This window comes from Phragmites australis, chromosome 14 (assembly GCF_958298935.1).
Source record: "Phragmites australis chromosome 14, lpPhrAust1.1, whole genome shotgun sequence".
Classification (NCBI taxonomy): Eukaryota; Viridiplantae; Streptophyta; class Magnoliopsida; order Poales; family Poaceae; genus Phragmites; species Phragmites australis.
Window position 1 is genome coordinate 15,747,445 of NC_084934.1, and position 23,842 is coordinate 15,771,286.

A 23,842-nucleotide genomic window follows, 5' to 3' on the forward strand; every position below is an offset into this window, starting at 1 on the left:
TTTCTGTTTTTCTTTGCTACTTCCTATTACAAAGCCATGCAAAGCTTTTTCATGCTGTCGAAAACCAATCCTAAAAAGAATACAGGTAAAGGGAACACTTAACCTTTTTATACAGATAGCATTGATCCTAAGTCATAAAATGTTCGTTCAAACAAAACGGTTCAAATTTCTGCCTTGCATTTTGTTTAACTATGTTAGCAGGAGAGAGTGTTCTGTAAAACCAGCACCTGAATTTCATAACAAATAAGTCATATAAACATTAAACACAACCACTTCATTTAGGTTTAAATAGGATTTATCAATACAAACCATTTATGTTTTGATTTTCGGGTGGCGTGGAGGCACAGCCATACAATGTTTAAACGATTCAAACATTTGTGCCTATTTGACCATTCCCCTTTATTGTAAACAACACACGATAGGATCATACTGCTCCTTTGGATGAGACAAGAGGACTGTAGATTATGCCCCAGTTCCAAGTTCATGGGTAGATAGGCTTTCTAAGTACTTATCCACAATATCGAAACCGCATAGTTCCTTCACCACTGTCATTGGTGCAGGGACATCCATCTGGAATGGCAGTGGTGAGCTTCCAGATCCATTGCTGTTTGCAAACTCCTTTCTAGCTGCTCGGATAGCTTCTCTCAATGCACAATGGACGGATGATGCAAGAACCAAGGCAGGTTCACCAGAAGCTGGCAGAAGCAGTAGCTAATTGATATGAGCCAAGTTCATTTCAATCTGAAAAAAAAAACAACTTACTGAATTGAGGAAATCACAAAAGTGTCTACCTTTTGAAGAAAGCACACGGTTCTTGTGGATTCCAGTGTTCAGCACCTCGGCATTGAACTGCTTTGGGATGGTGTCGACGCTTGGGATCTTGTAGTCCCATGTGCTATTGCTAATCATCAGGCCATCACTGTTCGTGAGGTATTCTTCATATATGAAGAAACCAATTCCCTGTATAAAGGAACCTTCAATCTGCAAGTTAGATGACATAGATCAGATATGGTTCCTTTGTAAGAATCTACTAGAGCTCAATAAGTATGTTGCAAAACCGATGCAAGTATTTAGTTGTATGTGATCATTGCAAAGTAGGATAGTGAACTGAATATATATTTTCAAAACAGATGTCCATGTTTGTTTCAGAAATAATGTAGAACATAGTGGCATATCACGGGAACATAGTGTACAGCATAGTGGAACATAAGGGAAGGTTGCTGTTCGCCTGTTGTTGACGAGTGAAAATGGGTTAAATATCTCATTGATAGTTTTAGCCAACTGTGAGAATAATGATCAAGCACTTAACTGCTAATAACCCCTAGCTTGTGTTGGCTGCACTTACTTCACAACTTCACATGTCTCTGTATCTTTGTCACGTTTCATTCCCTATTTGATTCACAAGCATCTCTCCAATCTATTGTGTATTAAGTTGTGTGTATGTGTGACATGTTTCACCTTAACACAACCAGTCCAATGCATTATCTCTTAAGTTACCCAACAAACATTTATCTTTTGCAGTTAATTTACACAAGGTGAGAAGCGCTATTGTGGACGTGGCCTGGCCTGGCCAACTGACCAACGCACAGCATCAGCTTTACAGCATACTAAGTCAGTGCCAACTACCCGCACACATGGGTGAAGGATCAGCATGGCGCGCAACAGGCAAGAGCAAACTCTCGACAAGGGAGATGGCCAAATAGCTCAATGTAGATTCTATCAGTTATTGTGAGCATGTTCGTTGCATATCTTATCTAGTCAGGTTCATAAGGTCCCATTAGTCCAGCTTGTTGGGGCCTCTATTTAAAGGAGACGCCGGCTTTCTGAAGGTTAAGCAAGTATGAATAATCAAGTACCCTTCTAGTTTGTCTCTATCTCCAGAATACTCTCCTCCGTTAAGCACCCTACTTCAACGCTTGTTGGGGCCTCTATTTAAAGGAGACGCCGCCTTTCTGAAGGTTAGGCAAGGATGAATAATCAAGTACCCTTCTAGTTTGTCTCTATCTCCAGAATACTCTCCTCCGTTAAGCACCCTACTTCAACTAGCACTCTCTGTTTCAAGTCGTCACCGTCCAACCCCCCTATGACAGATGTTTATCCTATATCAGGGGCATATTTCACTCCATCGAATACCAAGCTGTATTTAGCCTGTTTTTTCACATGAAGATATCATTTCTACCATGAGTAAAAAACACACTCTCGCATGCACCAAAGCCAAAATTTGATGTGGCCCAAAATTAGACATGGATGAGGAGAAGCACTGGAGATCCCCTTAGTTGACATTTTAAAATGTTACTGTTTAAACTTCTGCCGGACCAAGTTATCTTTGTCTCAATTTATAAGAATATATGTAGCTATTCATTGGAAAGATTCTTTCAGAGAACTCATATCATGCACTAAGGACCTTTTTAAATATGTACCCCACTCATGGCAGCTCTCGAAGATAATGCTGCCCCTGGTCAGATGGAGCATTGTTCTCCAAACTGAACAAGTTAACTCTCTAACAGTATATCTGTTATGATCAGGCAAACAAACCAGCGTAGCAAAAGGCAACGTGGTTAAGGTTTGCGCGGCAGCCGGATAAACATGAGAGACTCCAGTCGATTAGGATAGAGATTTAATTAGTTAGATTGTTAGTTTGCTGTTAGGATTTTTTGTTAGCCGGCCAGCTATAAATACCACGGCAATGTATTCCATCAATTCAACTAAGATCTAATAGAAGAGTTTCTTGCCTCATATCGTTTGCATACTCGCATCGCGGCTGGGCGCTACCACGTCACCTGAACACCAGGGGTCCAAGCCCCGCCCGCCGGTCTACCACCACTACTCCCTCCGTAGTCATCCAGGCTCTACCAATCTGGTATCAAAGATGTTGGGCTCCAAAGATGGGGATGGGTCTGCGGCGGCCGCACAGGTGCAAGCCATGGACGCGATGATTAAGATGATGGCCGACGTGCAGAAGCAGCTCGGCGGTGCTTTAGATGTCCAACATATCCTCTCGCATCTCCACCATGGAGCAACGTTCCTTGGAGGTCGCATCTTCCACCAAGGCCGAGCACAGTGCCCCTACTGCCTCCACCACCCTTCTGCCGCCAGCTTCTTCACATACCTCCACCTTTCCTCCAGTGGCCACGGCGCCATTTCCACACACCACCGCCATACATCAAATTCAGTTTCCTCACTCCCCATACCCCATCCCCACAGATCTTCCATACCCATCCGCTCCTCTGTTGCACACCACCATCGATCATGCACACCACCCACCACCGCGCGCTGCCAGCCAATATGGAGTTCCCAGATTCCATAAGCTGGATTTTTCCAGATTCGACAGGAGGGAGGATCCACTTGGTTGGCTAAACCAGTGTGATCAATTGTTCTGTGGCCAACGGACAATTGAGGAAGACAAGGTCTGGCTTGCCTCGTACCACCTAACCGGCATCGCTCAGCATGGTACCTCATGCTAGAACACGACACGGGTATGCCGAGCTGGGATCGCTTCAAGGAGTTGCCACCTACGTTTCAGCCCATCACTCCATAGCAACAAACTCGGCGAGCTCATGCACCTGCAATTCCATGGTACAGTTGATGATTATCAGGAGAAATTCTTGGCTCTTCTTTGCCACGCAGGATAGTTTGGGTCGCTCCAACAAGTTCAGTTGTTCACAGCTGGCCTACCCAAGCATGTTTGTATCGATGTCGAGCTCCACAATCCCCAGGACATTTAGCAGGCCATGAGTCTTGCATGCACTTATGACCGCCGGACTCAAGCCACCAACGGCACGTCGCAGCAACAGCAACAACCCGCGCCTCGCCCCAGTGGCCACGTGTCAACACCCAAGCCCACAACCACAACGGCAACACAAACAACCACGCCAGCCCCACCGCCCCCATCCCTTCCGGCAGCTCAGGCCGACAGAGCTCACGGAGAGGCACAAACAGGGCCTTTGCTATGACTGCGATGAGCAATACGTTCGAGGCCACCGCTACCAATGTTTGTTCTACATTGAAGTATTCGACTATGATGACGACGGTAGTCTGGACGCGATCCCAAAGTCCGACTCCAACACGCCAAGGTCTCTTCATGCCCTCAGCGGCATCCGCACGAAAGACACCATGCAGGTCCATGTCACCATCAATGGTCACAAGCTTGTGGCCCACCTCGACACCAGCTCCATGCATAATTTCATCAACAAGTCAGTGGCCCGGAGCGCCCACCTGCCTGTCTCGCCAAGCGCTGGCCTGCAAGTTGTGGTGGCAAATGGGGACCGAGTGGCGTGCGATGGGCTATGCCGGGACATGCACGTGCACATTGGTCTGGAGGATTTCATGATCAATTGCTAAGCCATTTCCCTGGGGGCTATGATCTTATCCTCGAGGTATAGTACCTTCGCATGCTCGGGCCAATACTATGGGATTTCGGCAACTTATGCATGGCATTCTGGCGGGGTGACCATCGCGTTTTCTTGAAAGGCCTGGGATCCTCTCGTCGTGACATCGAACACATGGCCGTGCGCGCCATGTGTGCTGAAGGCGTGCCTATGTTGGACCGACTCTTGAGCGTGTTTGATGGCCTATTTGCGGAGCCAACCTGGTTACCACCTGCGCGTTCCCAGGATCACAAGGTTCACCTCCTGCCGGGGACAGCGCCGGTGTCCGTGCGGCCATACCACTACCCTCGGTTGCAGAAGGACAAGCTCAAACGACAATGTGACGCCATGCTCGCCCAAGGCATCATCCGTCTCAGCACATCGGCTTTCTCGGCACCAGTACTATTGGTCAAGAAGCAGGACAACTCATGAAGGTTTTGCGTTGATTACCGAGCGATCAACGAGAAGACCGTGAAGAACAAATACCCCATCCCGGTGGTCGACAAATTACTCAATAAATTGCACGGCGCCAAGTACTTCACCAAGCTTGACCATCGCTCCAGCTACCAACAAGTTTGCGTGCACCCAGCCGATGTCAAGAAGTGGCGTTTCGAACAAATCACGGCCAATTCAAGTTCCTTGTGATACCATTCGGGTTAACCAACGCACCAGCAACATTCATCGTTGCGACCCTTTCTCCATTCATTTGTCCTTGTATTTTTTGATGACATCACGATATATAGTTCATCCTGGTCAGAGCACTTGCAGCATGTCAAGACTATCTTGGAGCTTCTACGGGGGCACTCTCTTTTCCTCAAATGCTCCAAGTGCACGTTCGGCGCCGGCTCGGTCTCCTACATCGGCCACATCATCTCGGTGGATAGAGTGTCAATGGACGGCAACAAAGTGCAGGCAGTAGCCTCCTGGCCAACACCGCGCTCAGCTCGGGGATTACGAGGATTCCTAGGTCTCGCAGGGTATTACCGCAAGTTCATACAAGATTTTGGCATCATCACTGCGCAACTCACCAAATTGCTCAAGGAGGCCTTTCACTGGTCTCCGGAGGCGGACACAGCATTTCAGGCCCTTAAGAACGCTTTGTCCACAGCGCCCATCCTCTAGCTCCTGACCTTCGACAATGGAGGAAGTAGTGGTGGTAGACCGGTGGGCGGGACTTGGACCCTCGGCGTTCAGGTGCCGTGGCAACGCCCGACAGTGATGTGAGTATGCGAACGATATGAGGCAAGAGACTCTTTTATTGGATCTTGCTTGAACTGATGGAATACATTGCTGTGGTACTTATAACTGGCTGGCTAACCAAAAGATCCTAACAGCAAACTAACAATCTAACTAATCAAATCTCTAACCTAACCAACCGGAGTCTCTGATGTTTATTCGGCTGCCGCGTAAACCACAACCGCGTTGCCTTTTGCTACACTGGTATGTTTGCCCGATCATAACATCTCTCATGTCCCCGAGAAACAGCTTGTCCTCGAGCTGATAATTTGGGAAAGACGTCCGAAACGTGTCCACCAGCTCCAACATTGCATCGGCTTCAACCATGCTACTCCATTGAACCAGGACGTGCCAAATCCCTCGGCGTAGGCTAGCTCGGAGGACTCGATCTAGCATTGGCAGCGCTCGGCCGTTCTCCATGGGTGGTAGAGCCGGCAAGGTTGCTGGAGGCGCACCATGGAACGGCTTGGCGATGGAGAAGGCGAAGCCATAACCAGTCCCCGACGTTGAATTGCAGCTTGGGGTGGTTCTCATTGTAGTACTTCTTGGCGTACTGCTGGGCTTGAAGGAGTCGCTCCCATACGTCCTCCAGGAAGGCATCGCGATCGAGCATCATCTCTTCGGCTGTCGTCGTCCGGGCCGTGCCGGGTGTGAATGGGATCAGTGCCCGCGGCTCACGGCCATAGACAACCTCAAAGGGTGTTGTGCGGAGAGCCGAGTGAAACGATGTGTTGTAGCAAAATTCCGCCCATGACAGCCACTCCAACCAAGAGTGTGGGTGATCGCCGGTGATGCAGCGTAGATACATGGATATGGCTTTGTTCACAGCCTCAGACTGCCCATCGGACTACGGGTGGAATGTTGTGCTCATGTGGAGGCGAACACCCGCTATCTTGAACAGATCGCGCCATAGATTGCTGGTTAAGATGGGGTCTCGATCGCTCACGATGGAGTTGGGAAACCCATGTAGCCGCACAATTCCGTCGAAGAAGGTGCGAGCGACCAAAGACGCCGTGTACAGATGGCCTAGCGCAATGAAGTGCGTGTACTTGGAGAACCTATCGACCACGGTGAGGATAACGGACTTGCCATGGACCTTGGGAAGGCCCTCGACGAAGTCCATCAAGATATCTGCCCAGACTTGAGACGACATGGTGAAAGGCTAGAGAAGGCCAGCGGGGTGGAGAGCTTCTATCTTGTTTTGTTGGCATGTTGTACAGGTATGCACGAAATCACGGACAAGGCCACGGTGATGCGGCACATGAAAATCGCGCGCAGCCTGTGCAATGTCTCCTGGATCCCCTCGTGAATGGCCGCGTGTGTTAATTCAAGCAGCCCTGGAAGCAGAGGTGATGACGCCGCTAGGAAGAAACAACGCCCATACAAGATGAGACAGTCCTGCAGGCGCCATGGCTCACCACGGTCACCAGCTCGAATCTGGTCGCGGACAGCCACCATCTCCAGGTTGGCGTCGACTTCGCATCAGATGTCGTCGTAGAGCTTGAACATCGGGCTAGAGACGGCAAGGAGCATGCCCTAGTCCACATCAGGGCATGAGAGGGCGTCAGCTACCGTGTTCAGGCACCCTGGCCGATGTTCAACAGCAAAATCAAAGCTGAATAGCTTGCTAATCCACTGGTGTTGTGGTATAGTGGAGAGGCATTGATCCAACATAAACTTCAGGCTGTAGTGGTCACTGCGGATGCTGAAGCGCTTCCCCCACAAGTATGGCCGCCAATGGCGCACCGCTTGGAGTAGCCCGATGAGCTCACGCTCATAAGCTGCTAGCTTGCCGTGGCGCGCCATGAATGGGCGACTGGAGAAGGCCAGTGGACCTGCTCCTTGGTGCAGCACCGCGCCTAAGTCGGTGCCAAAGGCATTACAATCCACTATGAACGGTTTGTCGAAGGTTGGGAGCTGGAGGACGGGCGCCGTGGATAGCGCATTCTTAAGGGCCTTGAATGTCATGTCTGCCTCCGGAGATCAGTGAAAGGCCTCCTTGAGAAGTTTGGTGAGCGGCGTGGCAATGATGCCAAAATCTTGTATGAATTTACGGTAATTCCCGGCGAGACCCAGGAATCCTCGTAATCCCCAAGCTAAGCGCGGTGTTGGCCAGGAGGCTACCGCCTGCACTTTGTCACCGTCCATTGACACTCCGTCCACCAAGATGATGTGGCCGAGGTAGGAGACCTAGCCAGCGCCAAACGTGCAATTGGAGCATTTGAGGAAAGGAGAATGCGCCCGTAGAAGCTCCAAGATAGTCTTGACATGCTGCAAGAGCTCTGACCAGGATGGACTATATATCAAGATGTCATCAAAAAATACAAGGATAGATCGACGGAGAAAGGGTCGCAACACATCGTTCATTAGCCCTTGAAATGTTGTTGGTGCGTTGGTTAACCCGAACAGCATCACGAGGAACTCCAAATGGCCGTGATGTGTTCGGAATGCCATCTTCTCGACATCGGCTGGGTGCACGCGAACTTGGTGGTAGCCGGAGCGAAGGTCGAGCTTGGTGAAGTACTTGGCGCCGTGCAATTCATACAAGATAATCGATGCAAAACCTCCAGGAGTTGTCCGGCTTCTTGACCAATAGTACTGGTGCCGAGAAAGCCAATGTGCTAGGGCGGATGATGCCTTGGGCAAGCATGGCGTCGCATTGTCGTTCGAGCTCATCCTTCTGCAGCTGAGGGTAGCGGTATGGCCGCACGGACATTGACGCTGTCCCCGGCAGGAGGTGAATCCTTTGATCCCCGAAACATGCAGGTGGTAACCCGGTTGGCTCCGCGAACAAGCCATCGAACACGCTCAAGAGTCAGTCCAACATAGGCGCACCTTCAGCATGCATGGCGCGCATGGCCTTGTGTTCGATGTCGCAACGAGAGGATCCCAGGCCTTTCCAGAAACCTGACGGTTGCCGCGCCAGAACGCCATGCATAAGTCGTCGAAATCCCATAGTGTCGGCCTGAGCGTGCAAAGGTACTGTACCCCGAGAACAAGATCATAGCCCCCTAGGGAAATGGCATAGCAATTGATCATGAAATCCTCCAGGCCGATGCGCACGTGCATGTCCTAACACAGCCCATAGCACGCCACTCGGTCCCCGTTTCCCACCACGACATGTAGGCTAGCGCTTGGCGAGACGGGCAGGTGGGAGCTCCGGGCTACCGACTCGTTGATGAAGTTGTGCGTGGAGCCGGTGTTGAAGGCCACGAGCTCGTGACCATTGATGGTGACGCGGACATGCATGGTGTCTTCCATGCGAATGCCGGTGAGGGCATAAAGAGACATCATTGGCATGTTGGAGTCGGACTCTGGGACGGCGTCCAGACCACCATCGTTGTCGTAGTCAGATACTTCGATGTAGAACAAGCGCTGGTAGCGGTGGCCTTGAATGTACTGCTCATCGCAATTATAACAGAGGCCCTGCCTGCGCCTCTCCCTGAGCTCTACCGACGTGAGCCGCCAGAAGGGACGGGGCGGTGGGGCTAGCGTGGTCGTTGGTGTTGCGGTTGTGGTGGTGAGCTTGGGCGCCATCGGAATAGGTGTCGCCACGCGGCCACTGGGGCGAGGCGCAGGCCACCCCGGCTATTGCTGTTGTTACATGACTATTAATCCCGAGGCAGTTTTTTCTTATTTAATTAGCCATTTCTGCATGTTGTAGTTAGCCTATGCATGTTAGTTGTAATCAGTCATTAGCGCGGGCATTAGTAGCTGCATGGTAGTTATTGTTGGTCAGTTTTTAATCAGATTTAATCGGTCATTAGTGCGGGTATTAGTAGCTGCATGGGTGTACATTTCAGTACAAATAAGCAATGAAAAAACCAAAAAAGCTGCCCAGTTCAGCGCAGCACAAAAAAAAATCTGCTCGTGTTCTCGCGTGTGTTCGGCTCGGGATTTCGAACAATTGGTACCAGAGCCTGAGTTGTCGATCCAAGTGCAGCTATGTTGTCGTGGGCTCCTATGGGCGCGCAGTCGAGGACTCCTCTGCGCCAAGGCTACCATAGCTCATCGAACTCGGTGGCGGTGACTACCGCGACGATAGGCTGGCGTTGTCCGCCATTCTACGCGTTGTATCGTCAGAGATGCTATCCACCCTCGCTGTCAAGGACACCACCAAGGACTCCTGGGATGCGATCAAGACGATGCGCGTTGGCGTCGAGCGTGTTAGAGAGGCGAACGCACAAAAGCTATGACGCAAGCTCGACGAGATCGAGTTCAAAGATGGCGAGTCTGTCGACGACTTCACCATGAGGATCACGAGCCTCGCCAACAACCTCCGAGTACTGGGGGACAAAGTCACTGATGTTGAGGTGGTGCGACAATTTCTGCAGGTCGTTCCAGAAAGTCTCCAGCAGGTCGCCATCTCCATCGAGACCCTCCTTGATCTGGGTATGATCTCGATCGAGGAGGTGATATGTCGCTTGTGTGTTGTGGACCAGAGGTACAACCTCGACTCTTCGAGCGGCAATGGTAGGCAGAAACTACTCCTCACTGAGGAGTGGCTAGCTCGCATGAAGAAGCACGATGGCTAGGGAGAATACAGTAGCGGCGGCAATGACGGCTCCTATCATCGTCATGGCAAGAACCGTGGGCGCGGCCATGGCAACGGGCCGCGTGACGGCAACGCCATCACATCTAGTCCAAGAGGTGGTCGGGACAAATGTTGAAACTGTGGCAAATTTGGCCATTGGGCCAAGGATTGCCGTAGCAAGCTGAAGCGGGCTGAGGCCCACCTAACACAGGGCGACGACGACAGGCCCACGCTTTTGATGGCCAAGGCTTGTGTCACATCACCCGCCACGTCCACTCCGCAGCTGGTCGAGGCGAAGGTATTCGCACAGCTGGATCGAGAGGAGGACCGTGACGATCGGATGTGGTACCTCGACACCGGTACCACAAACCACATGACCGGGTCGCGCGCTGCTTTCTCCGAGATTGACTCCGGAATCCGAGGCACCGTCAAGTTCGGTGACGGTTCCATCATTGACATCGAGGGGCGCGGCACGATCTTGTTCGCCTGTAAGACCGTCAAGCACTGCACGCTCACAGGAGTGTACTTCATTCCTCGACTCACCACCAACATCATCATCATCGGCCAGCTTAACGAGAACAACTGCCAGGTGCTAGTTGACGGTGGCAAGTTTGTTCAGTGGTCGTAACGTAATTGGTTAGGCGGCGAGTTGAAAGAGTGGCAGGTGTATTGGCTACGCACATTAGTTGTTCGGGCGAGTAATGCCAGGGGTAAGACCCTTCGTTATCCGTTCCATTCCTTTCTGTTCCGTTTATCGTCCCATTAAGGGCTGACTCCGCTAGGCAAGCGCCCTGCAGATCTGGGACACAGATCGACGATTGCTGGCGAGGGTGAGGCGCTCCCCCAGCAGGCTGTACATGCTCAGCCTCGACATTGCGCGACCGGTGTGACTGTCGACAAGAGGCTCAGAGGAGGCATGGCGCTGGCACGTGAGGTACGGGCACCTCAGCTTCCGGTCCCTGCGCAAGCTCTCCAAGAAGGCCATGGTGCGAGGGCTGCCGCGAATTGATCACATTGATCAAGTCTGCTATGGCTGCTTCGCTGGGAAGCAGAGGCGAGCATCCTTCCCCAAGCTGGCGAAGTATCGTGCGGAGCACGTCCTCGACCATGTGCACGGTGACCTCTGCGGGCTGATCACGCCAATGACGCCAAACGACAACCGCTACTTCCTGCTGCTGGTGGATGACTTGAGCCGCTACATGTGGCTCAGTCTCCTCGCGAGCAAGGACCAAGATCCAGTGGCAATCAAGCGGTTCCAGGCAATGGCAGAAGTGGAGTCCGGAAGGAAGCTAAAGGTACTCCGCACCGACCGCGACGGCGAGTTCACTTCGGTGGAATTCGACAAATACTACGCCGAGCACAGCATGCAACGACAGCTCACGGCTCCCTATTCTCCGCAACAAAACGGAGTCATTGAGCGCCGCAATCAGACGGTGGTCGCCATGGCCCGAAGCATGCTGAAGGCAAAGGGCCTCCCCAGAACATTCTGGGGTGAGGCCGTCTCCACAGCCGCTTTCATCCTCAACCGTGCACCAACTCGGAGCATCGGTGGCAAGCCCGAAGCCGCACTGTTGAATGTGGACAACAAAGCAGCCATCTCTCTGTGCAAGAAACCGGTGTTTCATGACATGAGCAAACACATTGATAGTCGGTATCATTTCATTCGAGAATGCATCGAGGAAAGCAAAATCAACATCAAGTCCGTCAGCGGTGAGGAGCAGCTGACAGACATTCTCACAAAACCTCTCGGGCGCGTCAAGTTCATGGAGCTCCACGCGAAGATTGGCATTGTCAACACCGAAGAACTGCATCAGGATTAGGGGGAGTTTGTTGCATGACTATTAATCCCGGGGCAGTTTTTTCTTCTTTAATTAGTCATTTCTGCATGTTGTAGTTAGCCTATGCATGTCAGTTTTAATCAGGCATTAGTGCGAGCATTAGTAGCTGCATGGTAGTTATTGTTGGTTAGTTTTTAATCAGATTTAATCGGTCATTAGTGCGGGCATTAGTAGCTACATAGGTGTACATATCAGTATAACTAAGCAATGAAAAACCAGAAAAGCTGCCCAGTTCAGCGCAGCACAAAAAACATTATGCTCGTGTTCTCGTGTGTTCGGCTCGGGATTTCCAACAGCTGCGATGTGCCATCGGTGGCTTGAGTCCGGTGCTCATAAGCGCACGCAAGACTCATGGCCTGCTGAATGTCCTGGGGATTGTGGAGCTCGACATCAATACGAACATGCTCGGGTAGGCCGGCCGTGAATAGCTGAACTTGTTGGAGCGGCCGGAGCTGTCCTACGCGGCAAAGAAGAGCCAAGAATTTCTACTGATAATCATCAACCGTACCGTCGAATTGCAAGCGCGCGAGCTCATCGAGTTTGTTGCTACGGAGTGTCGGCTAAAACGTAGGCGATAGCTCCCAGCTTGGTGTACCCGTGTTGCGTTCCAGCATGAGGTACCAATGCTGAGCGACATCAGTTAGGTAGTACAAGGCAAGCTAGACCTTGTCTTCCTCAATCGTTCGTTGGCTGCGAAAGAATTGATCACACCAGTTTAACCAAGTGTATCCTCCTTCCCGTCGAATGTGGGAAAATCCAGCTTATGGAATCTGGGAACTCCGTATTGACCAGCAGCGGCGTTGGATGGTGTGCAGGATCGATGGTGGTGTGGAACAGAAGAGCGGATGGGTATGGTAGATCAGTGAGGATGGGGGATGGGAAAACTGGATTTGATGTATGGAGGTGGTGTGTGGAAATGGCGCCGCAGCCGGTGGAGGTATGTGCAGAAGCTGGCGGCGGAAGGGTGGTGGAGACAGCAAGGGCGCTATGCTCGGTCGTGGCGAAAGATGCGGCCTCCAAGGAACGTTGCTCCATGGTGGAGATGCGGGAGGACATGTTGGACATCTGCAGCGCCATGTCAAGCTGCTTCTGCACGTCGGCCATCATCTTAGTCATGGTGTCCATGGCTTGCACCAGTGTGGCCGCCGCAGACCCATCCCCATCTTTGGAGCCCGGCATCTTTGATACCAAATTGGTAGAGCCTGGATGACTACGAAGGGAGTAGTGATGGTAGACCGACGAGCAAGGCTTGGACCCCCGGCGGGTAGGTGCCATGGCAGCGCTCGGCAGCGATGCGAGTATGCGAACGATGTGAGGCAAGAGACTCTTTTATTGGATCTTGCTTAAACTGATGGAATACATTGTTGTGGTACTTATAGCCGGCCAGCTAACCAAAAGATCCTAACAGCAAACTAACAATCTAACTTATTAAATCTCTATCCTAACCGACTGGAGTCTCTGATGTTTATCCGGCTGCCACGCAAACCTCAATCACGTTGCCTTTTGCCACGCTAGTATGTTTGCCTGACCATAACATCTACCAATATCAAACAAAGAACAAATAATGTGATTCATATTTCTCATGTCCTTAGTTGTGTTGTCCTCATCCTGTCTTTTACTTAAGATATGATATGGTCTATAAATGAAAGAACTATATCCATTCAGAATCCAGAATTGATTAAAACAGGAAAAGGATCAACAGCAAACCTGGCCTAAGTCCACTGCAGGGTTCATGCTCTTCCCACAGTCATACACAAGATCACCCCTTAGTAAAGTAACTGCACCTGTAAGAAGATCAATCTCCACCTGCACTTTTCATTAGATTTTGAACAGAAAGAGTATCACCTATAAGACATCCAAAAAATAATTTAACTGCACAGTTGTAAATTAGCCTTTAGAAGGAAAATTTGGTCCACCTCACTTATACCAGCTCCATAATTCAGGTACTTATTAAAATACTGGCCAGGTATCCAGTAAGCACTTGCAGACAAATTAACATTTTCCTGAGAGGCCTGCTTGGGACATCGCGTTACAAGATTAATTAATATTGTATTATTTCACACAAAAAGATAATAATCTCCATGGAAAAACTAGGTATCCTACACAGCATGAGGAAAAATTAGAGGGGAATAAATCACCTGAGAAATCAAAGTATCCCATGAGACATTTCCTGATTGCAGCTGCAGCCTATCCATGACTGGCTTTAATCTATCAATCAGCATATTGCACGCTTGAAGGGTTGCTGCACAACTAGATTCAGATGAAGTGCTACCAGCAGTAAGTCCGCCTTGTATTAAGTTCAAGGTATCAGCCTGTAGAACACGCACTCTCTCTAAAAGGCCTTCACACCCCTCTGGCCATAACTGTCCCAGAGCAAAAGCTGTCATCTGCTGTACTTTCGTCCACAGTCCTTGCCCAATTTCAATTCCTCCAACCTCAACCACGATGGAGCCATCATTGAGCACGGAAACTCTTCCTGGAGCTGCCCTCGGTTCAACTTTGAAAATGAGGGGCACACAAGAGATGCCCCGTTTCCGCCACTTATTGCACTTGTTAAACTGCTTGATGGATTCAGCTCGATCCAGGTAGCTCGAAGTAGACACCAATCTATCAAAAATGGAATGTAATGTGTATGTAGAAGCTTCGCCTGCACTATCTGGGTAGAACAACTGAAGACTATCATAGCTGTGAAAATTCTTTTCCCTCACGCTGTTAGCATCAACTGACAGCACCGAAGCAACATGCTCAATGATAGCATCAGCAATTAAAGAGCCTTGCGTATCTCCAGGAGCACGCATTACAGATTTAGATGTATTATTTGTTTTGCAGAGCTTGATGTCAAATGACAGAGCACCCCAGTTGTACTTCTTCACACTTGATATAATAGTGCCTGGTATTGCAGGGCTTGCATCTTCCGATATCCCAGCATTAATTAGTAGATCTAGGTGCAAGGCCGTAATTTTCCCATCAGATTTGAATCCAACAGAGTAATTAGCTTTCACTGGGTGCCTACCGCCAACCATAACCATATCGGTGTTGCGATTAAGGTACATCCGTACAGGACGACGTAACTTGTATGCACAAAGTGCAGCTGCTGTCGCAACCTACAGAAGCATGTACCATATCAGTGAGAAGCAGCTGCTAATTTACACTAGGTCTTTATGCTTTAATGAGATCGTTATTAGATTGTCATATATAATTATCATGGATGGAATAATGTCAATTTGCTACAAACTATCAATAGAACATCTAGTATCCAATGATCTGTTGATCTTATGTTCGCATGTTAGTGGTAGACATATATTACAACTAATAATGCAGTTGACAATGCATTTCAGTATAAATCTGTATAAATAGAAAGAAGATAATAACATTTTCAGCTGTACCACGTGCAAATTTCGGATGCTCTTTTTCATTTTGAATGTCTAAAGAAATAAGCCATCGAAATGAGGACCAATATAGATTTACAAATGCACACAAGAACATTTTGACACCGCTAGCCCCAATCTAAACATGCATAGACCTCACAAGTCCAAAAGATACAGAAGTACTATAAATTCTCTTTCAGATTAAAACTTTTGAATTATTTAGTTTCAGAAAAAGAACATTTGAATTATTAAACTAATGATCTAGTTTTGCAGATTCTCACTTGGAATGATCTGAATGCCTTTCCACCGAAGCCACCTCCAACCCTTCTTGTAATGACACGCACATTGCTGAATGGAATTCCCAGGCACTTAGCTATGACACTTTGTGCAAGCTCAGGGTACTGCGACGAACTGTAAACTACTAAGGTGTTATCTTCATCTGGAATGGCTAGTGCTGTCTGTGTTTCCATGTAGAAGTAGTACTCAGAGGCAAGTTTTACCTGCAGTCATCGAAATCACATGAGATGAGGTATGCTCTTTTGGCCTCACTGAAAAGAAAAGTAGGATTGGTTGGAAAGGTACAATGATAGGTCTTATTATATGATTTAGAGAAAATTTCATTGCTTCAATTTTGAACTTCCATATTTGTTACTCCCTCCGTATGTGACGCTTTTATAATCCATGCGACAAAACATTCCAAATTTTGAACATCTATATGTTTAAAATTGACAATGTTGGATCTATATATAAAATACATCACTAGATTTGTCTATAAAAATACTTAAGAATAAACATTTTTCTATAAATTCTAGTGTAAAGTTATAAAAAGTAATGGCCTAAGTTGCATAAAACATTTTAACTGGAACGCAGTAGGTACACCACAAAAGTTAGTTATTGATTTAAAATATTATATATATATATATATAGTGATACGGAAATATTTAAAGAAGTGTGGTGCACAAAATGGAATTAAAAGGAGAATTAAGTAGTTTATTTTCTGTTCACTGGTTTAACTTAACTTTTGAATTCTCAAATGTGGTATTTTTGTTCCTGTATTGATATAATGCAATAGTATGTATGCTATAGTTCAAAATAAACTCTACACTGGATCAAAATTTAAAATTCTGGATAGACTAGTAGAAATGCATACTGCAATTTTCATTCATTTTCTAAGGATGCAAGTGAAACAAAATTATTAAAAGGTCTGGAGGGTTGTTGAACTTACTTCAGCTGATGGGATCTTGTGATCAGCTTCTGCCATGCCCTTGGGAACATCACCAACTTCTTTGGGATACAATTCCGGGGGAACTTTGAAGTAGCTATTGTTTTCCACTGCTTGTTCCACAGTTAAGATTGGTGGGCTCAAATCTTTAGTGTCATATTCAATAACAGCCTGCTTTGCTGCCATGTCAGCATATCTCTGTGTTTCTGCAATCTGAGGTAAAAGGCAATGTTTTAGCTATATTGAGTATGGTAAATGCCAGTAATATTCATAACTCTCATCTATTATAGAGTGTTTTAAGTCAGCAGTAATCCCTGGGAGTGGGTACTACAAAGATGAAAAGGTGAGTACCACAACTGCAAGAGCTTGTCCGGCAAACTGGGCAATTGGATCACCAAATAGTGGTTCATCCCCAAACATGAAGGTTGATCCAATGTTTTGTCCTCCACTTGGAATATCCTTTGCAGAAACAACAGCAATGATCTTCTCTGATGCTAAAGAAGACTTGAATTTAATACTCTTGACATAAGCAAAAGGTTGTGTGCTGTAAATAAATTCTCCATAGAGGCAATTCTTTGGAGCAGGAATATCATCCACATATACTGCCTCCCCTGTATTAAACAATAAAAAGTTCAAATCTAGCCCTGCAAGAAGGAAATTTTGGAAAATATCTTCACCACTGCATGAAAAATTCTGATGACATAAGCACATACCAGAAGCTTGAATTTCAACACCATACTTCTTAATCGGCTCGCCAACTGGTTTATATTCATCACTGGAAATTGCTTCTCGACGTGATGATAATGGCAGGTTACAGACATCATCTGTATCTGCCGAATTAGCAGAACTCATGGTCAGAGTTTTTCCAGGCTCTGTAATGCCTTTAGAAAGTGGAGACAGGAAACTGAAGAGAAAACCAACAGCCGCACTAACTCTATATTCGGGATGTGATGTTCCCTCCATTGGTACAATTGTCTCTCTGAGTAACTGAATTGCTCCAAGTACAATAGATGCAGTGAGTGATTTACCAGTTAGGAATTTCTCCACCTTCCTTGTTCTAATAGCATGTTCTGTTCCGTATGCACCAAAAGCCAAGTGCAGATTACTCAATACAAGAGTATCTGACAGTTCATCCAACGAAACATGTCCCAAGAAAGCAGAATTTACATATGAAACAGCATTGCCGAGAGGACGAGGTGCTGCTCGGTATGTTTCAAAGACCAAACTTGTTTCTGTCTGAGAATCTGAAACCCAATGTGGAATAAATATGTTCAGGAGTAAAGTGGTGGTATCCAAAGGAGGCTGCTGTAGGAACTCTTCCAAAGTAATATGTCTTCGTTCTGCAACAACCTGAAGACAAACAGTTGAACCAGCACCGAGAAGTATGGTTGCAATGTCTGAGGGAAATGGGTATTTCTGTGCCAAAATTAAGTTTCCTCCAAGGCTAGCTGTGTTACGGACAAATGGTGTAGCAACTTTGCTCATGTGCTCAGCAAGTTTTCTGAAAACCACACTCCCATTTGGAGAGTATATGGATTCACATCCTTGCTGAAGTATCTCGATGGTCCTAGAAACTGTTGTAGCCGCTCCAATTTCAATGCCCGCTTCTCGTCTTACAATATTTGAAAGTTCTGGAATGCCCCCAATGTCAATATACTTACTATAGAGGTCCTGATCCTTGTATACACCAGTACTAGTGTTCCCAACAACCACTTTGGTGGACTCACCAAATAAACCAGAATTTATTAACTCATAATATTGTTTGATACTTCTCGGATGATACCAGCCCTCCCTGGAGACCGCAATACAAGCATCATTCGGATGATTAAGTGAAGATTTGATCTCAGATTTTAGAAAGTCCGGGAAAGTGCAGATTCCACCACCAAGAGTGTAACTAGGCAATTTACTAACGTCTGGGTTCCTATCACTTCTCTTCCAGAATATATTAAGGCCCAAATCCTCCAAGTCAACATCTGATGCAAAACTTTTGCAGGCATCAACAATTGGACGGTAACCAGTGCATCTACACAAGTTGCCAGAGAAAGCCTTTTCTGCTTCTGATACTGTTAGTTTTGAGAAGCCATTTAGTGGTTCAGGCCTCTTGGATTTGTCAGCATTGATAAGGGAAGAGAAAATAGACATGCACATGCCAGGAGTGCAAAAGCCACACTGAGAGGCATGAAATCCAGACATCCTTTTCTGAACAGCATGAAAACCATCTTGTGTATTCCCCAGACCCTCAGTAGTGATAACTGAACAGAAATTTATACTGTAAAGAAGTGTTAGGCATGAACTTGCTGAAAATTCAGTAACTTCATTTGTTGTGGGGTTATACTTTGCTATAAGGACCACACAAGCCCCACACCCGCCTGCAATGAATTAGTGACAACATGTTATATTCTATCAATCATCATACGTGTGCAAGAATAGGCTGAACTCAAAGATTATAACCTTAAGTGAACTAAAATAATCAAATTTATTAAAATATTCTTTATTCCAATTTGATACGGATTTTTATTTCAAAACCTTAATTAAACAAAAGAACCAAGATAACTACATAAAAGGTTTGACATATATGTCAAATTAATTCAATTCACAAAATAACCAGTTGTAAAATGCTATGAGTAGTTATTCAATTCTCCGCTTTTTATTTAAGAAACAAAACTAGCTGCTAGATACAGATCACCTTACTTGAAAAGTCAAGAGCAATATGATTATACACATGCAAGTACCTGTATGCCCATACACAAGCTGCAGGTTGTATGAACATTACAATAGGTATATCTTGAGCATAACGTGGAAACTGAATCTGAAGAGTATGTAATAATCATGTTTATGTTCAAAACAGAGATTCTGTAACATGCTTTGAACATTATATTTTAGATGGGCCAAGGCAGTGCAGTTCAACTAAATAATTTTCTATCCGGTGCAGTATCAAAGGACTTGCCCTACATCTTTCTAAATCCCCACCAAAACAATCTCGCGTTGGGCAGGCAATTCCCTATCTAGATTCGACTCCTACAATGCTGACATGTTAGTAGTTTCCGTTACATAAATTCCTACAGAAATCGAGAAATATAGAGCTCACTTGATCGGAAAGTCGTACTACAGTAGGTATTACGGTCTTACGGAACATTATTTTGTTACCTTGTCACTGGTGGATGCAACGGGAAGCGCAAGCAAAGGGCCGCCCCCAAAGGATGAACGCACTGACGGAGCTCGGTACTGGCGAGCACGGGGAGCGGCGAAGAGTCCCATGCCGCCGTGCGAGGCAAGGCATAGGAATGGTGGCGGCGAAGGTCGCCGGAGAGCTACGGAGGATGTCGACGATGGCGGGCTCGAAAGGGCAACGGCACCGGGCGACGGGGCCACAGCAAGAAAGTGGTCGGAAGCTGTTCGACGAAACGCCTCAACGGCTGCACGGGGTTCTGTTTCTGTTTGGTGGTGGTAGTTTCATGCGCAATTTTAGGGATGAAACCGAAATTTAGGGTCACCCAACTAAAATATGGTTTTTATTATAGGACATGATTTTTTAATGTATATTATCGGATATTATTAAAATATGATTATTTATCGAAACACACTCTAGTCATTAAAATACTAAATTATGTGATTTGGGTGTGAGAAATTTTTGTAAATAACGTTGGATACCCCCGGCTCACTACGTGCCCCCTCTCTTTCCCCATTGCCATCTCTCCACCTCCGCCTTGTCTAAGAGTTGCCGCCGCCCCCTGCCTAAGAGCCATCGCCGCCTTGAGCGTGAGCCACCGTCGCCCTTCGCAAGATACACTAACGCCCATCCTAGAGGCTACAGCCCGCCTGTCCTCCCGCCGCCCTATGGTCGGGTTGCGGCCCAGTGGCCGAGCCTTGTGTCACGCTGAGGTGGTGCCGCCGCCCAGTGGCCACTCTTTGTTGTGCGTGTTCCTGCAGTTGCTGCCAAGCGCGTCTGTCCAAAGGCCTGCGTCACGTCGTTCCTGACATCGCTTTGTGTCACATTGCTGTCTGACCGGGCTATGTTCTAGCTATCGCCTACGCTGACTCCCTCTGCGCGCTCAAGGTGCTCACCCACGTCCTCTCCGCCGACTGAGCTCGCCACCGTCTTCCAAGGCTCTTCCATTATCAACCTACTGCAAAGAAGATTGTCAGGAGCCCTTGAAGCCTTGGCCACCATTCATTTTCCCTCTACCCACTAGAAGTTGCCACACTGCGGCCTTTCTTCTCCACCTCCGGCCACCACGTGCGCCGCCACCCAATTCGTCCTCCACGGTGAGCCATCATCTAATCCCTCTCTCCCACATCCTTCTCACCCCTTAGTGTATCCCCTTGACTCTACATCTTCCTGGATCTACAGCCCTCCGAGTCACACCGACTATTTCTCTATCCGTCAACCTCCATGGCTATCGTGAGCCGCCTCACCGTCGACCGACCGCTCTGAGCCATCCCCGACCGAGCCAAGGCCGCGAAGAGCCTCCCCACGCTCCATGGATGTCAATGCCCACGACTATTTGGCTCGAGCTCGACGACAGCCGGCCCTCTGTCATGCGACCTCGCTCCGCCGTGCAGCCTCACCATCGTCATCCGTGCTCTAGTAGAGCCTATCGGCCGAATTGCCCCTGGCTAAGTTTGCCTTCGTGTGCTCGACGCGCTACTACCCTCCTTTGGCTGAGCTATGGCTCAGCTCCCCATCAATCCAAGGCCATCGTGAGCTTTGCCGTCGACCATCCACTCTGAGCCATTCCTGATTGAGTTGTGGCCAAGAAGAGCCTCTCCACACTCTATGGATGCTAATGCCCGAGGCTGTTTGGCTCGAGCTCGGTGACGACCGTCCCTCGGCCATGCGAGAAGAACATTTGGAGGGGATGAGGAAAGGAGAAGAGAAAAGGGAATAGGAGGTAGAAGATAAATCTGACATGCGGGCCAAAGGGTAAAATATCATTTGATCCTGTTTCAGAGCGGATATTAATATTTTAATGCTCGTGATGTCTTCGGGTAAATACCCAAAATTCTAAGTGTCTATTAGCATATATATATAATCATGTCTTACGGCAAAAGTCACATATTAGTTGTACCTGTAGCAAATTTTTCCTTTATAGGTAAGCCAGATTTTGGATGCCACCAGTTTGGGGTTCAAAATAACCGGATTTTAGTAGTTGAGTGTGTTAGACAATTCCTTTAGGTGGTTGAACAGAATTTCAGGGTGTTCAATGAACTTATTTCAAATAAAAACAATCCTCTTCTATTGTACAAGTGCAATGGCATGATCTGGTTCTACTTAGCAAGATGTGCTAGCGTGAAGCTTTATAGTAGAACTTGCCTGCAAAGCATGTTGCATGTAGATGGATGATGCCTCGTCGCACATATGTAGGAGAGATTAGCGCATGGTTAAATTAAAATTGCATGCCGTATGTGCGCATTTGTCTTAACAAATATTGCCGTAAGTATATAATTTTGTTACCTTCCAAGGGTATGTCTTAACAAATTACAGGTTGTATTTAACTGAGAGAATTTCTTGTACGCCACTGAAAAAAATTTAAAATCTTTGATTTGCCACCAAAATAGTCCATGTTTCTCATGTGTCGCTAATTGAAATTTTGGTTCCCCTTAGCGCCACTTCCGTCAATCAAGTTTGTTAGCTAGAACTGCCATTAGGGCGGTATCCGCTGTCAGATTTTTAAGTAAAAAGTGGATCCATTTTGCCACATGGCGCCCTCCCGCGGGGATCATCTCCGCGAGGTACAAGAAGACTAAGTCCTAGGTGAGGGTGCTCGGGGCCATGAACAGTGGTCCCCGAGTACCCGAGTTCTCCGATGATCCGAGAAGACCAAGTGCCGGGAAGAGAGTGCTCGGGGTCGTGGACAGTGGCCCCCGAGCACCCAAGTCCCCTGACGATCAGAAAAACCGAGTATTGGGAAGGGTGTGCTCGGGGCTGCGAACAGTGGCCCCTGAGCACCCGAGTACCCCAAGGACCCAAGGAAGTTAGTTCCGGGAGAGAGTGCTCGGGGCCGTGAACAGCGGCCCCCGAGCACTCGGTTCCTCGAGGACCTGAACAGTCAATTCCGGGAGAGAGTGTTCGGGACCGTGAACAGTGGCCCCCGAGCACTCGGTTCCTCGAGGACCAAGAAAGGGCATATCCGGGAGAGAGTGCTCGGGGCTGTGAACAGTGACCCCCGAGCACTCGGTTCCCCGACGGCCTAAGAAGTCCTACGCCGATGGCCCCCACAGAGATCCAGCGGTGAGGTGTCAATCAGTGAAAGGCCCGATGCCGCATTTAAGAGGGCGTGTGGCCTGTCACTTCCAACTGCTCCTGCCACGCTCGGTGTCAGTCCCTGCCACGACCTGGCAGGGAAGCGTGGGGATATTTAATGCACGGGTCCCATCCCGCGTCATCCGGCGCGCCTCGGGATAACATCGCGAGGCCCAAGGCGCCCCGCCTGCCGCCCTGCTGTGTCAGGCGTACAAGATCAAGCGGGCACGCCGGGCCGTTCAGTGACTGCCCGGTGGGCCCTCTCTGCGGCGCCCGTTGCAGAACGACATCATGGCGAACGAGACCGAACGGGGGCGCGTTTTCAACCCCCCCTCACTTCGCGCAGCAGCCCATGATGGTTGCTTTCCATTTATGGCATCTTGGAGCTCGTGCCCTCCCTTTCTGGGCACGCTACCGCCGGCGAAGTATTTAAGGAAGGGCCGGTCGACACAGAGAAGGGGATCTGAGTCAAAACATAGAAGAGAGAACACTCTTAGATTGAGTCTCAGACAAGGAGGAAGCCGAGGAAGAAGACAAAGGTCCAGTACAAGCACAGAAGCTGAGATCACCGAACAACAAAGAGCCCGAAGCTCTAGGATAGACAAATATTCTTGTAACCAGCAACATCCCTGAGAGACATTCTCAGTGCATTTATAGCATCCACACAAGAGTAGGGTATTACGCTCAGTGCGGTCCGAACCTGTCTAAAAATCCCTCCAGTGCATTTACTGCATTCTGCATCCGATCATTCCATTCCACCTGCCATCGCATTTACGCCCATTTATTTCTCCCGCAAAACAGATTCAGAATCATCCCCTCGGCCGAATCTTAAAGGAGGCCCCTCCGGATCCCTGCTTTAGGAGTTCACCCTCCGACAGGCGGGATGAGGAAGGTGGTGCATTGGCTGTAGTGAGGTGGGCCAAAGCAAGGACAGTGGCGCCAAGTGGGCGAGGAGGCGGCTAGCGGGCCGAACTAAGGACGACGTACGACGCCAGGTGGTATGAGGACCACGACGTGGACGCCCAGGACGATG

At 48.3% G+C, this 23,842-nt stretch overlaps 1 protein-coding gene across 3 annotated transcripts in view; it reads right to left on the reverse strand.

The window, feature by feature from the left end:
• Positions 1 to 253: 253 nt before the first annotated feature.
• The window catches only part of LOC133890497 (putative aldehyde oxidase-like protein), a 34,465-nt gene continuing 10,876 nt past the window's right edge, over positions 254 to 23,842 (reverse strand). Inside the window, exons 1-10 of one of the 3 annotated variants that reach the window (XM_062330884.1) lie at positions 19,713 to 20,027; positions 17,279 to 18,934; positions 16,917 to 17,176; positions 16,569 to 16,778; positions 15,625 to 15,843; positions 14,114 to 15,079; positions 13,892 to 13,987; positions 13,683 to 13,781; positions 792 to 981; positions 254 to 695 (exon numbers count right to left, since the gene is read on the reverse strand). In XM_062330884.1, the coding sequence (XP_062186868.1) occupies positions 463 to 695; positions 792 to 981; positions 13,683 to 13,781; positions 13,892 to 13,987; positions 14,114 to 15,079; positions 15,625 to 15,843; positions 16,569 to 16,778; positions 16,917 to 17,176; positions 17,279 to 18,758 (3,753 nt within the window). In that variant the 5' untranslated portion in view covers positions 18,759 to 18,934; positions 19,713 to 20,027 and the 3' untranslated portion in view covers positions 254 to 462. Of the gene's footprint in view, positions 712 to 791; positions 982 to 13,682; positions 13,782 to 13,891; positions 13,988 to 14,113; positions 15,080 to 15,624; positions 15,844 to 16,568; positions 16,779 to 16,916; positions 17,177 to 17,278; positions 18,935 to 19,712; positions 20,028 to 23,842 lie in introns of those variants that run through there. The other 2 variants (XM_062330882.1, XM_062330883.1) reach the window with 2 other exon arrangements.